We start from the raw sequence: 13,937 nt of genomic DNA, 5'->3' as shown, positions 1-13,937 counted from the left end.
TAGTTCATAGACCCAGCGAGCCAAGATTATGGCAACCAAGAATAGCACTTTGTAGGAAATTAATTGTAGACGAACTTATTTTAAATGTCTGAAGGGGTGTTTAGTGAGAGAGTTCAGAAACTTATTTAGATTCCAAGAAAGGAATCTATGTATGGACAGTGGAGAGATGTTCACTGCACCGCACAGAAACCTCTTCAGATGTGGATGAGATGCTACAGAATCTTTTGAAGGTGAAGAAAGGACTAATGGAAGTGCTCATGCCTGCATCCTAAGCTTATTGGGTTTGAGACCCTTGTCCTGACTGCAGAAAGGCTGTTATTTGTGGGATCCTTGCCTGCAGAGGATCACTATGCCGAGCCTTACACAAATGTATTTGTGTAAGACCGTGTATTTAATAGATTCTTGTCATGGATGGCTGTCTGGCAGCCAGTGGATGGCCAAAGAATAGCCTCTTGCTATTGAGCTACTGAGCTCTGCTGCTCAGTTTCCATGAGTGATGCTGAAGCCACCAGGGATCTGCATGATGAAGTGAGCCTTGTATGAGTGGATCTTGATGGTTTGGAATTGTTAAGGGAGGTCTAACAGTGAGGTCTGCTGGGTCTAAGAACCAGGCCCTTCAGGGCCAAAAATGAGTTATCAGGATGAGGTCTGCTTCTTCCTGCCTGAATTTCTGAATTACCCTGGAAATCAGAGCAAACAGAGGAAAGGCATATACAAGACCCTAAAGCCAAGGGGCTGACGAGGCATCCATGCATTCTGCTTGTTGTCAGTATAATCTGGAGTAAAACCTGGGTGTCTGGTTGTTGCTCGTTGTGGCGAATAGGTCCAAGATTGAGACCGAATTGTTGGGCTATCTCTTTGAATGCGCAGAGGTGACATTTCCAGTCTGTTCTGTACCCCACTTAGGTGCTCTGCTTTGATGGAAGCTAGGTGAGTTTCTGCACAGGTGAACAGCAGATCTGTCACTTTCATCAAGGACCAGGAGTAGATCCCTCCCTTTCTGTTGATGTGTGCTTTGATGGCAGTGTTGTCTGTTTGCATCAGAACATGGTAACCCTCCATTACTCAGTCCATCCGAGTCTAACTGAATATAATGCTGAGTAACATCTAGAATGTCTAGACCCTGTATACCAAATTACACGCCTTGGGTCTGGTGAACCTTAGCAGGAACTATCAGAAGATCTGTTTCCAGGGGCTCTGGCCCTCTGCCTGTGGTGTCTGGATACAGGCCTTGACTGAAAATGGCCTTGCTCACAGACTGGAATAGGTTGGTGAGTGGGGGTGGACAAAATGGAGGACTGTGAATTTTCCCGCCTCAAAATGGAGCACCTTCTAGTTGGCAGCTCGGGTCTAAATGAGTCTCTGCTGGGGCCACTGTTGGGTTTTCAATTGTAATTTGCCCTGGGGGAGGCCTTTAGCCCCACTAAATTTCTTTTAAATCTCTGCAGCTATTACAACCCTTATCGAGGCAGAGAGAACCAGAAGGAGAGAAGGTGGGGCTGGGGCTGGTGAACAATCCTTAGGGGCAGGTAAGGAAAGAATGGGGTCCTGTGGAGCCAGGGACAGCAGGAGGGACCTGCAGGACAGTTGCCATTATTCACAATCTCGTGGAAGGGAATGGTGCTAGCCAGTTGATCCTCCCCCAGCAGGCTGTCATAGGGTAAGTCCTCCTCGAGTGGGTGGTCCATGGCCTCCTGTGGGCCTTCCACAAACTCCGCCTCTGATACTCCCTTGGCCCCTGAAGAAGGCTGAGGTGAGAAGGTGCCTGGGTTGATGCTGTCTCTTTTGGTGGTGCAACCACATAAAGCCTGTGGCTGAGCCAACTGCACAGCCCCAGAAAAGTTTCAGTCCTCCTGCTGTCCCTAGCAGCCCGGCAACCGAGATGCAGCTGAGATTTGGCCTGGGCCTGCACTCCATACTTGAGCTGTGTCTGCAATCCAAGGTGGGGCCGAGGCCAGTGGGCCAACTTGGTGCATGCTTCCTCTTCCTGGGATGTTCCGATGCCATGTGTAGGGAGGAGAAAACTCGCACATGCAGTCTCATCTTCTTTTCCTGCCCAAGAGGAGCGAAGGGTCTTCAGATAAGGAGGCAGCCTGATCTGATTGATCAACGTGTACCATGATTGCAGAAGAGGAGGAGATAAGAGGAGGTGGAGAGAAAGGCAGAGAGAAAGCGAGATAAGGTTTTGGGTTTTTTGAAGATGAACCAAAAGAAGAAAATAGAGGGGGAAATTAGCACAATAGAGGAGCTCTTCCAAAGACCTGTTTTCAGGAGTAATACTGGTCTGGAACTGGGAGGTGCCACTTCATGGTGCATTATGGGACCTCACTTTGATTGGCATGCAGTCCTGTCTATGGGAGCAGCAGGGCAGCACAACTCGCTCTAAAGGATACCCTCCTACACTGTGGGAGAAAATCTAATTATACTCATTGTTCAGATATTGGTTCACTCATTGATTTTTGATTTTTTAAGTTTCTAAAACTGTTTAAAAGTGTCATAACTGCTTTGTCTCAAGGCAGGAAGTTACAAAATGTTTTAGAGTTTAATCCCTCAGTCTGTACATCTTTCAAGCCTCATTTGGAGGAAGCTGTTCCTTGTCTTGAAATAAAAGGAGTACTCAAATTTTTGCACCAGATGTTATAACTCCAGAATGGTGGGGCATACAGTTCTTGAAATTAATATGGAAGTAACACATGATAGTAGCATTAAATCTGTAGATGTTCAAGGACATCAGTGCACCTATTGATTTTTAATGAATGTCTTAAGGTGTTTGTTTTTTTAAAATCTATAATTAATTAAAAATTAACAGGTGGACTGACTTCCTTGAGCAGGAATTAATGCTATAATGTCAACATCATTAGCAGAAGGCCTAACCTCCCTAAATGCCTGCCTGGAGGCAGTGATCGGCTGGATGAGGGATAACAAAGTGAGACTGAATCCAAATAAGATGTAGGTACTTATTGTGCGGGGTCAGAACTCAGGAGACAATTATGATCTGCTGGATCTGGATGGGGCCACACTTCCCCAGAAGGAACAGGTACGCCGTCTGGGAGTGTTTCTGGAACCAAACTTCTCCCTGGTGTCCCAGGTTGAGGTGGTGGCCAGAGGTGCTTTATATCAACTGCGTCAGTTTCTTGAGATAAATGACCTCAAAACAGTAACGCAGATGTTAGTAACCTCCATACTTGACTACTGCAATGTGCTCTCTGTGGGGCTGCCTTTTTACATAGTCCAGAAACTGCAGTTGGTACAGATTCAAATGCGGCAGTCAGGTTGGTCTCCCTCTCATCTCAAAGAGATCATATTACTCCTATATTAAAAGAACTACATTGGCTACCAATATGTTTCTGGGCAAAATACAAGGTGCTGGTTATAAACTATAAAGTCTAAACAGCTTTAAGCCCAAGGTATTTAAGAGTACATTGTCTTTACTATGAGTCCCATCACCCATTGAGATCATCTGGAAAGGTTTGTCTGCAGTTGCCACCAGTTCATATGGTGGTTACACAGGGACGAGCCTTCTCTTTTGCCACCCCAAGACTCTGGAATGTGCTCCCTGCTGAAATAAGAGCCCCGTCCCCACTTGGCAACTTTTTAAAAAGTCTCTAAAGAGACACTTATTCACCCAAGCTTTTTAACTAGACCTGTGGTTTTAAATCGTTTTATAGTTTTAATTTCTGTGTTTATTTTTTTAAGTTGCTGTAAACCGCCCAGAAATGGAAAGTTGGTATGGTGTACAAATATAATAATAAACTAATAAACAATCACGTAGGAACACCATGTGGATTTTCAGAGCTTTCTGCCCAGCCATTTGGGAGTTCTTAATATTTTTGAGTTTCCCATTGAACCCTATGGGGAAATTATGATTTAAGCCACAAATTCAAGCATGGCTTCTCTTAGTGGTAGCCTGTGTTTATTCCAGACTTTTGCTCAGTTTTGGATCTCCCCCTGCAGAGAAGACAATTTCCCATTCCTTCTTACTTCAATGCCCCCAATAAAACTTGTATCACACACAGAATAACTCTGGTGGAGAATTCAACTAGTGATGTTCATAACAGAATTGTTTAATTTACATTTTGTTCCTAATATTCAGGGGCACTATTGGTGGAGGGGGCAGTGCCTCAAAAAGGTTGCCTGTTTAACCAATGATGCTATAAAGAGCAATTTCATTTCTTTGGAAAATAAATTCCTTTCAAAAATCAACCTCTTGTTTAACATTGTTTTCCTTTGTCTCGTGTTCCTTTTAATGTATTTTATGTAATTGTGAAGATCACTTACAGAGCTCTTCTCTGTCGAGTGTTCCACCAGTTCCACCAAACAGCCCCTTTAGAAAGCCTCTGTACTGGGCTTCCGGAGTTTCCACAGGGGTGAACAATTCCCCAAGCATGTCCTAGCCAAAGATAAAGCAAAACAAAACTACTTTAAAGCAAAACAACATAATAGAAAGCAGACTGGGGTGTAGGAAGCTTGCTGGTGGACAAGCTCCCGCTGGTGGCCCTCACCCCATTTCAAATTGGTGAGATGTAACATCAATTCTCATGAGGCAAAGGAAGGAGCTCCCAGCAGTGCTTGAACAAAGGGCTGACTGGTGAGAATTGGGTGTGGGGCAGAGCGGCCTGCTCCCAATACTGGCCACGCCCCCTGCATCTGACCTTGAGGAGTTGCTCAGCCATTCTCTTGATCCTTCCCCAGTCAGAGCTTTGTTCTAGCGCTGACTGGCTGCGAGTTTCTTTCTCTGCCTCGTGAGAATTGATGTTGCATCTGATGTTGATACAGGGAGCATGGTCAGGCCAGCGCTGGAATGAAGCACTAGCTGGGCAGGAGAAGGGTGCGCCTCATGCCTCCAGCCTATGAGCACTTCATTGATTAGCTGTGTGTGGGAGTGTCCAGGGGGAGGGGCAAAGGGGTGCTTTGGCAGACCTCCAGACCCGGCAGCCTAGGGATGCTAATTCTTCCTTGCTCCATTGTCCCTACGCCCTTGAAGCAAATATAGATCATACTAGCTTGACTCGCACAGAGCATCTGTGCGCTAGTACTTGATTGCTCCCCTTAGCCCCAGCTACAGCTCGCTCTCCCCTCTCTCTTCCCTCTTTCTTTCTTTTCTTTTCTGTTTCTTTTCCTTTCTTTCTCTTCCCCTCTTCCTTCCTTCCTCTTCCATCTTTGTTTTTCTTTGTCTCTCTCTCCTCCTGGAGTCTCTTCTCCTCTATATCCTCCTTCTCCCACAGCCTTCAGCTGCCACACACACACACATACACACTTAATCACCATGAGGTTTTTATCCCATCATGCCCAGGACCGAGCTGAAGCTCTTTGGGGGTCTCCCAAAACTCACCTCCCCACTCTTACCTGAGCCCCACTCCTCCTCCTCCACCTCCCACAAGTCAGTCTGCAACTGCCCTCAGTTTTAAAATAAACCAAGTTTGGCATGTGCATGCAGGCACAAATGCTCATCTTCCCCTTGTTCTTTTGCTATGGTGATATCTGCTGCAGCGCTGCACACACTCTCCACCTTCAAGTGCTGTTGTACTGACTATGAAAAGGAAGTGAAAGATAAAATAAGGAAAGGTCAGTAGAAGTTACTGAAGATGATCTATTGCCTTCTCATTTCCTCTTCAGCTTTATCTCCCTTTTCATAGTCTGCCCACCAGTGCACAAAGAAGGAGGCAGAAGATGCCAACAGGTGTGATGTGTTTAGACAGGCAACAGCGAAAAGGAGGAGGAAGAGAGGAGGTGGCAGTGCCAGCAAAGAGCTGCTCCAATGGTGGGTGGCAGCAGATTGATGGGGGGGCATCTTGCAACTCCAACAACACCCCAGTAATCTACCGCTTGAAGCAACTGCCTCAACTTCATATGGAAGGACTGCCACTGACTGCTCTAGCAAAATCACGCTCTTAGTCAACGATTAGTAGGAAGAGAAAAGTCTATTTATGCAGTAAGTCAAAGGAGACAGGATTCTGACTGATTACTTTCCTGATGTATTCCAATAAATGAGACAGTTACTTTATAAAAAGGAAAATTTAAATTTTCTTATGATGTTGAGAAAACAAGCTTAATTCTGTATACCTGCCCTGAGCGTGCACAACACTGGGTATGGTCCATCCTCTCAGAATCTGAGATGGTTTGCACTGTATTTCAGATGCAAAATCCCTCCCCCCCCCTTTTTTTTTGCTGAGCTATTGTATGTCCAGAGCCTAACTCCATGATTTTGCCCATCTCCAGCAGTAACAAATATTATGTCTGTCAATAATGCAAGACTCACCTGTAGATTGTCACACATCTCTTGGCTGTAGTTCAATCGCTGGACTTCTGTGGGAGAACCAAGGTACAACGCTTGTCCTTCATTGGTAAAACAAAAGGTCCGGGCAATCCTCATGTCTGTTACAGGCAAATAGTTAACATCTAGCAATGGGCGGAGGCTGGGTAAACTGAAGAGAAACATATGTTGGTACGGGGAAATTTTGTAGCCCATTTGTCAGCTTCACCCTCAAAAAGCTAAATGCAATTAAAAAGACTAAAGCTACAATCCTGTGCACACTTTGGGAGTGAGTCCCACTGTACTCAGCAGGACTTACTTCTGAGTAAGCATGGATAACATTGCGTTGTCAAGCCATCAAGCATCTGCTTGTTCCATTAAACTGCTATAGCACTCCCAAGAAAATGACCAACATTTTATATGATTTTGATAATTTCATAAGAACGTAAGAACAGCCCTGCTGGATCAGGCCCAAGGCCCATCTAGTCCAGCATCCTGTTTCACACAGTGGCCCACCAGATGCCATTGGAAGCCTACAGGCAGGAGTTGAGGGCATGCCCTCTCTCCTGCTGTTACTCCCCTGCAACTGGTACTCAGAGGCATCCTGACCTTCAGGCTAGAGGTAGCCTATAGCCCTCCAACTAGTAGCCATTGATAGACCTCTTCTCCATGAAGTTATCCAAACCCCTCTTAAAACCATCCAGTTTGTTGGCTGTCAACAATCTTCATGGCAGAGAATTCGACGTTGATTATGTGTTGTGTGAAAAAGTACTTCTGTTTGTTGGTCCTAAATTTCCTGGCAATCAATTTCATGGGATGACCCCTGGTTCTAGTGTTATGTGAGAGGGAGAAGAATTTCTCTCTCTCCACTTTCCCCACACTATGCATGGTTTTACAGACCTCTATCATGTCTCCCCACAGTCGTCTTTTTTCTAAACTAAATAGCCTCAGGTGTTGTAGTCATGCCTCATAAGAAAGGTGCTCTAGGCCCCTGATCATCTTGGTTGCCCTCTTCTGCACCTTTTCCAGTTCTACAATGTCCTTCTTTAGATGTGGTGACCAGAACTGTACGCACTATTCCCGATGTGGCTGCACCATAGTTTTGTATAAGGGCATTATAATATTAGCAGTTTTCTTTTCAGTCCTCTTCTTAATGATCCAAAATTCTGAATGAGGTCTCCCAAAGGCTGAATTCTGTCTCCTATATCAATTATGTAAAAATGAATAGATATTCACTTCTGTGAGACATGGGGGAGTCAAGTACCATGCCTCACAGAAGTGAAGTATCTATGCGGGTTCACTGAAGTTCCATCCCATCTCAGAAAACTCTACTCAGCCTTAGTCACCCCCACAAGCTCCCAGGATTTCACTAGGTATTGCCCAAACACTTTTAAGCTTATATTTTCAACCATAAAAACTAGAAAAAATGTTTTTCATCACCTGAGGTTATTTAATTCTGTGTCTAGCACCTCCAGTGTCCCAGGAGCCAGGCCAACCCCTTAGCTTCCTTTCTGACCAGAGACTGGGCCTGGTTGAGACCATGTGTGCAGGGGGGGGTGCAGGGTCTAACAACATTAATTACCTTACCTCTGTGCAAATTTAATGTAGAGCAAAATCCTGACTCCCCTAATAATGATCTTTCCCACCCTGGAAGGAGAGGAGAGCTGGTCTTGTGGTAGCAAGCATGACTTGTCCCCTTAGCTAAGCAGGGAGTGCCCTGGTTGCATATGAATGGGAGACTGGAAGCGTGAAGACTGCAAGATATTACCCTCAGGGGATGGAGCCACTCTGGGAAGAACAGAAGGTCCTAAGTTCCCTCCCTGGCTTCTCCAAGATAGTGCTGAGAGAGGCTCCTGACTGCAACCTTGGAGAAGCCGCTGCCAGTCTGTGTAGACAATACTGAGCTAGATGGACCAAGGGTCTGACTCAGTATATGTCAACTTCCTATGTTTCTTTATTCTAAAAAACTGAACACATCACTTTGGAGACATCTTCTATATTGTTCCAAGAGCCTGCTAAATAAGTCTGCCTTCAGACATAACAAAGTGGTCCTCCATTCCCCCCCCCCCCCCACACCCCACCTATGCACTCCCAGATGATTACATTCTCAAGTCTGGGAGCCAACAAAGGGGACAGGACTGGCTGCATGGGCTTTCGCTAACCCTGGGAGGACAGCCTGCGCCAGCCAATGGGAGGGAAGCTCATGGGAGGAGCTTCTCTTACCTTTGGCGAAGAATACCAATCTGGACATAACGGAGGAAGGAATCTACCCTTGGTTGGGTGAGCAGAACTCACTACAAACCAAGGGTTCATTCCTAGGTTTGGGGTGAAAACTGGAACTGCGGTTGGGTCCGGGAAGCAATCATTCAGACAGCTGTGGGGGGCAAGACTTGAGGTGAGTTTGCTTCCGGTTTAGAATTATGTCCAAAGGGGGCCTGAGTCAATCAGGGTGTCCTGAAAGGTGAAGAGTTATGGTTGAAATGGAGAGTAGGCCTGTCTACAATGATAAGGTAATTTTGATGTCTACATGCACCATGATTTTTCCAAGACTGCTAATATGAATAATCAGGAAAGGCTGGACTCCATCAATGCCAGATATCCTAGTTATCCTTCCCCCTGCCAATCATTCTTCTTTAGTCCAGATTCTGTTTTTCGGCTTGCCTGCTGCTTTCCACTTTCAAGACAGAGTAAACAAAAGGGTCTAGGTTTAGATTAAAAGAAGATTCACATGTGGATGCAATCAAGGTGACATCTTGGCCCAACTGATAGCTTGGTCACTGCCACATAAGTTGTAACATGCATCTATGGAGTACTGTAACAAACCTATGTGAGGCTGCTTCTGGAGAGTTCTTAGACACTTCCAGTGACCGAGTTGTTAACTGGTAGTTGCAACATAATGAGCCCTTTCTCACGATTGGAGAAGGGACTTAGAAAGGGTGAGGGGAGGAAGCCTTCAAAAGCTTACCTCCTCCGCAGACGATCCTCTCGAAGAGTCTGAGTGTGGAGTTCACATGTGCAGCTGCCTCCTCAGGCAGTGTGGAGGGTCGGGAAGCTGGGAGTGTCTCTCCTCCCCCCAGAACTCCCATAATGCCCCACGCTAGTGTGTGAGGCATTATGGGGATCCCCCCAACGCTGGCCAGGAGCCTTGCAGTCTCCCAAGCCCAGCTGCAAGCAGCCGGGGCTGGCAGATGATTTTAAAAAGGGGGTTAAGAGAGAACATGCACTCTCAACCTCATTTAAGAGGCTGGCCTCTTTGCGGGGTTTGCCACCGTGCTGCTGCTGAAAGCCGTGTGGCTCTTGGTAGTTCTGACGATCAGTAAAGACCGGGTTTGGCTTTCCTAGCCTGGTTTAGGCTGATTGTAAGAACAGCCTCAAAGTATATTAACTCTGAAGAAGCTCCATTGACTTTATGAGGGTATTTTTTTTTTGGCTCAGATCATTAATCTGATGTTTTCCAGGATCTCCCATTCATATATTTCCATGCATGGAGGTCAACAAGATATGACCCTGCTCCAGTTGCCTCCATCTTTAGAAGTGACACTGGCAACTATAAGGAGTTGTGCCTTTTAAGGAGTGGCACCCACTCAAAGGTGGTTTTTGGATGGCACATTGATTTTAGGGATGTGCACAAATTGATTTTTTTAATTTGATTTGTGCCCAGAACAAATCACCCCTGATTTGTTTTGTATCCAAATCTACCCCCTCCGAATCACCCCAGATTTGTATTTGCTTTGATTCAATTTGGATTCAGACCAATTCTGACCGCTTAACAAGGTCCTAGGGGCACCAAATGTGGGTGGTGGGTAGGTCCCCATGGGTGTCACCTACCACCCAAATTTCAGGGCAGTAGGACACTTGGTTGATTTTTTATTTATTTATTTTTTAGTTTTTACTGTTTTTTAACATTTCTGCCATATGAAACAATGGGGATTCGAAGTTGCCATATCCTAACCCTAACACGGATCCCCAGCTTTTATTAAAAAGAAAGAAAGAGCTAAGCTCTAGCCCCATGTAGAAGTGTAGTTATGGAGCAAAACGTGTAGTCATTTTTCAAGTGTTTGGATTCTTTAGTGTATAATAACTTTTCCTCATAATGAATCCCTATGAGGATTCATTGCACACCTTCATTTCTTCTGTTCATTTTGACTGTCAATGGACAGTGCCAACTGCCATGTGCCAAATACACATACACACACCCCACCTGCAAGGCAGTGGGGTACTCATTTTTATTTTTAGGAATACTGAACTGCTTAGATTCTTTGGTGTCTAATAACTTTTCCTCATAATGAGTCCCTATGAGGATTCATTGCACACCTTCGTTTCTTCTGTTCATTTTGACAATCATTGGACAGTGCCAACTGTCAACTGCCATGTGTCAACTACACCTCCCTCCCACTACACACACTGGGGTCCTCAATTTATTTTTTAGGCATTTTTGAGGTGTTTAGATTCTTTGGTGTCTTCATCACACACCTTCAATTATTCTGTTCATTTTGACCCCACTGCTTTGCAGGTGGGGGAGGGGAATTAGTGGCATCCCATGTTCCAACTACCCCACAACCCACAAGCCACTGGGTACTCAGTTTATATTTTAGGAATTTTTGAAGTGTTTAGACTCTTTGGTGTGTAATGAACCCTCATAGGGATTCATTATGAGGAAAGGTTATTAGACACTAAAGAGCCTAAACATTTTTTTTGGGGGGGACCCCTAGAACATAAACTGAGTAGTACCCCAATGCCTTGCGGGTGGGAGTGGGGTATAGTTGGCACATGGCAGCTGACAGTTGGCACACTCAAAAAGACAGTCAAAATGAATAGAAGAAATGAAGGTTTGTAATGAATCCTCATAGGGATTCACTAAAGGAAAGTTATTATACACCAAAGAATCCAAACATTTGAAAAATAGTGACCATACATTTTGCTCCATAACTCCACTTCTTCAAGGGCTAGATCTTACCTATTTTAAAAAATGAAAGCTGGGAATCTGGGGGAATTAATAGGAGGGATCCGAATCTTGAATAAATTCAAATTGAATCAGGCGTGATTCGATTTGTACCCGAATCTAGCCAGTGGACGACAATTGTCTCCAAATGACCTGAATCAGCTAGATTCCAGTACAAATCAATTTGTACCCAAATCAATTTGCACATACCTAATTGATTTGCCTCACTTGTATTCTGCTCCTTGTTAATATCTAACTAATCTTTGCTTATCTTCATGCTTACAGAGGGAACGGGGGTGGGGGGTGGGTGAGGAAGAAGATGCAAAATTTTTAGGAGGCAGTCAAAAGCACACCCAGTAGCAGAAGTGCTTTTCAACAATAATGGAAGTAAAAACAAGATGAAAACAATATGTTCTAGTCTTTAACTCTTTTTTAAAAACTCTCTTTAGAGTGTTAATGTGAAAACACCTTGATGGTCCTGGCTGGACTATACAATGGGTTGTAAACTTGAAAAATAAACAAACAAATTTTAAAGTGTGTGTGTGGGGGGGGGAACGGACTTTTTTTGTAAAGTGAGCGTCACTTGTATTGATGCATGTTGAACATGGTGTAAGAATAACGTTTTAGCTGGGATCCTCCCTTAGGGATTTCTTGATAAGCAACTACCCATCACAACCTCTAAAACTTCCTTGAGTAGGAATTAACTAAGTCTGCCACTTCCCCTTTTCTTGGAGTTGTTGTTGTTGGCTCAGAATGCTATCAAATACCTTAGTGTCATTATATGCCCATTGGCACAGAAGCATGCCAGGCAAACGCTGTTACACAGAGTCACGACATCTGCTCGCAACAGAAAGGACGTGTCTGTGATGTTGTGAACATAAAGGCATATCTGGGAAGGCAGTGAAAATACTTTGGCTTGCTTCTCTGAACATATAACAGCAAACTGGTGATCTCCCATGTCCTGGGAGGATGATGGAGAATGCAGGATAAATTTCCTTTTCCTTGTTCTTTCATTATCATCAGTACTGTTCGGATCTCTCCATGCTTCGTAGGGTGGGTGTATCAAGGTCCCCATGCAGTCCAAACAAGCAAAAGTCAACACTGTTCCCTTCACTGTCAGAATTGTTCCTATAAAACATAATTCAACACGATTTATGAGTTGAAAGTGGTCACCACTGCATCACAGTGCCAGCACATATTAGTTAAATTGTGCTGCCATGTGTTTGTCTGAGTTAAACATATACAGTAGGTGCCCCCCCTTCTACTATTTTAGGACACTGACAAATATAAGGCATAAGAAATAACAACTACTGGGATAACGCCTAAATCCAGGAACAATCAGCTTGTTCTCTCTGGAGGGCCATATGTCACCGAGCTGGTTGAAGGCTGGTACACAGGGGAAAGTGCTGATGACTGCCAAATCAAAGCATTATCCACCAGCTTCTGGAGCATCATGCTACTTAACGTGGTGCAGGAGCCAACTAAAGTGGAAGCAGTGGAAACACAAGTCTCTCTTGCAATTCTCTTGTGCTGACTGAGATGTCTGTCTGTCTATCTATCTAATTTGTACACTGCCCCAAACTTCCATCTCTTGGTGGTTTAAAATAATGTCAAACAAATTAAAACAGACATAAAAACCTTAAAATGATATAAAACCACAAGTCTAGTTAAAATGCTTGGGTAAATAGATGTGTGTTTAGAGACTTCTTAGAAGTTGTCAGAGATGGGGAGCTTCTTATTACAGCAGGGAGCACATTCCAGAGTCTTGGGGTGGCAAAAAAAGATGAGCTGGTGGCAACTGCAGATGAACCTCTCCAGATGATCTCAATGGGTGGTGGGACTTATACTGAAGACAACAGTTTCTTAAATGCCCAGGGCCTAAGCTGTTTAGGGCTTTATAGGTTATAACTAGCACCTTGTATTTTGCCCAGAAACATATTGATAGCCAATGTAGTTCTTTTAATATAGGAGTAATACAGTCCTATATTAATGCGATATGACCCGGAAACCAATCTGGCTGCCGCAGTTTCCGGACTACGTACAAAGGCAGCCTCACATGGAGCACCTCTTCTACTATTTTATTGTACCTACTGCAGTCAAGTCTGGAGGCTGCCAGGATATGTACTATGGTTTTGAGGTCATTTATCTCAAGAAATGGATGCAGCTGATAGAAAACACCTCTGGCCACCACCTCAACCTGGGACACCAGGGAGAGGCTTGGATCCAGAAGCACTCCCTTCCTTCAGTCCCTTGCTTTTGCAGATGACCTGGCAGGCACTTAGTGAGATGCCTGGCCAGAGTGACTTTTTGTCTGAAATGCAGCCGGTGTTTCTCTTCCGAACAGGCGAAAGGAAGAAAATGGCTGAAAGGCTAAGTTTGGGAGATACACTAAAGCACCCCCAAAATGGTATAGTGAGTTATGACTAGTAACAAGTGCACTGCTTGCATAGGCTAATAGCAAAAGAAAAGTCAGCAGATTCATGTGAGAGCAATGTTTAAGAATGTTGGAAGTTATAGGACTTTGCACTGTCTCTTGTCTCAGACAGTGGAGGACAGACTAGTAAGTCAGAGGGCTAGAGGGTCAAGACATTGGTCATCACTTCTCCACTGCTCTGATACTATCCCTTTGATATGTAGATTGCTAATCTCAGGGACTAACTTCCTTTCTCTCTCTCTCTTCCCTACCTGCCCTTCTACCTTGCAACATGGCAAGCCTCTCTCCCTGCACCATATGTGCGGAGA

The 13,937-nt window shown here is 44.7% G+C and overlaps 1 protein-coding gene across 4 annotated transcripts in view; it reads right to left on the bottom strand.

Moving 5' to 3' along the window:
• STXBP5L (syntaxin binding protein 5L) overlaps positions 1 to 13,937 on the bottom strand; it is a 182,396-nt gene that overhangs the window by 5,157 nt on the left and 163,302 nt on the right. For all 4 annotated transcript variants that reach the window (XM_053302765.1, XM_053302766.1, XM_053302768.1 and 1 more), the window contains 3 exons: positions 11,963 to 12,323; positions 6,260 to 6,425; positions 4,279 to 4,390 (listed from right to left, as the gene is read on the bottom strand). In XM_053302765.1, the coding sequence (XP_053158740.1) occupies positions 4,279 to 4,390; positions 6,260 to 6,425; positions 11,963 to 12,323 (639 nt within the window). The remainder of the gene's footprint in view (positions 1 to 4,278; positions 4,391 to 6,259; positions 6,426 to 11,962; positions 12,324 to 13,937) is intronic.

This window comes from Hemicordylus capensis, chromosome 2 (assembly GCF_027244095.1).
Source record: "Hemicordylus capensis ecotype Gifberg chromosome 2, rHemCap1.1.pri, whole genome shotgun sequence".
Taxonomy (NCBI): domain Eukaryota; kingdom Metazoa; phylum Chordata; class Lepidosauria; order Squamata; family Cordylidae; genus Hemicordylus; species Hemicordylus capensis.
This window is presented reverse-complemented; position numbering and strand designations above follow the sequence as displayed.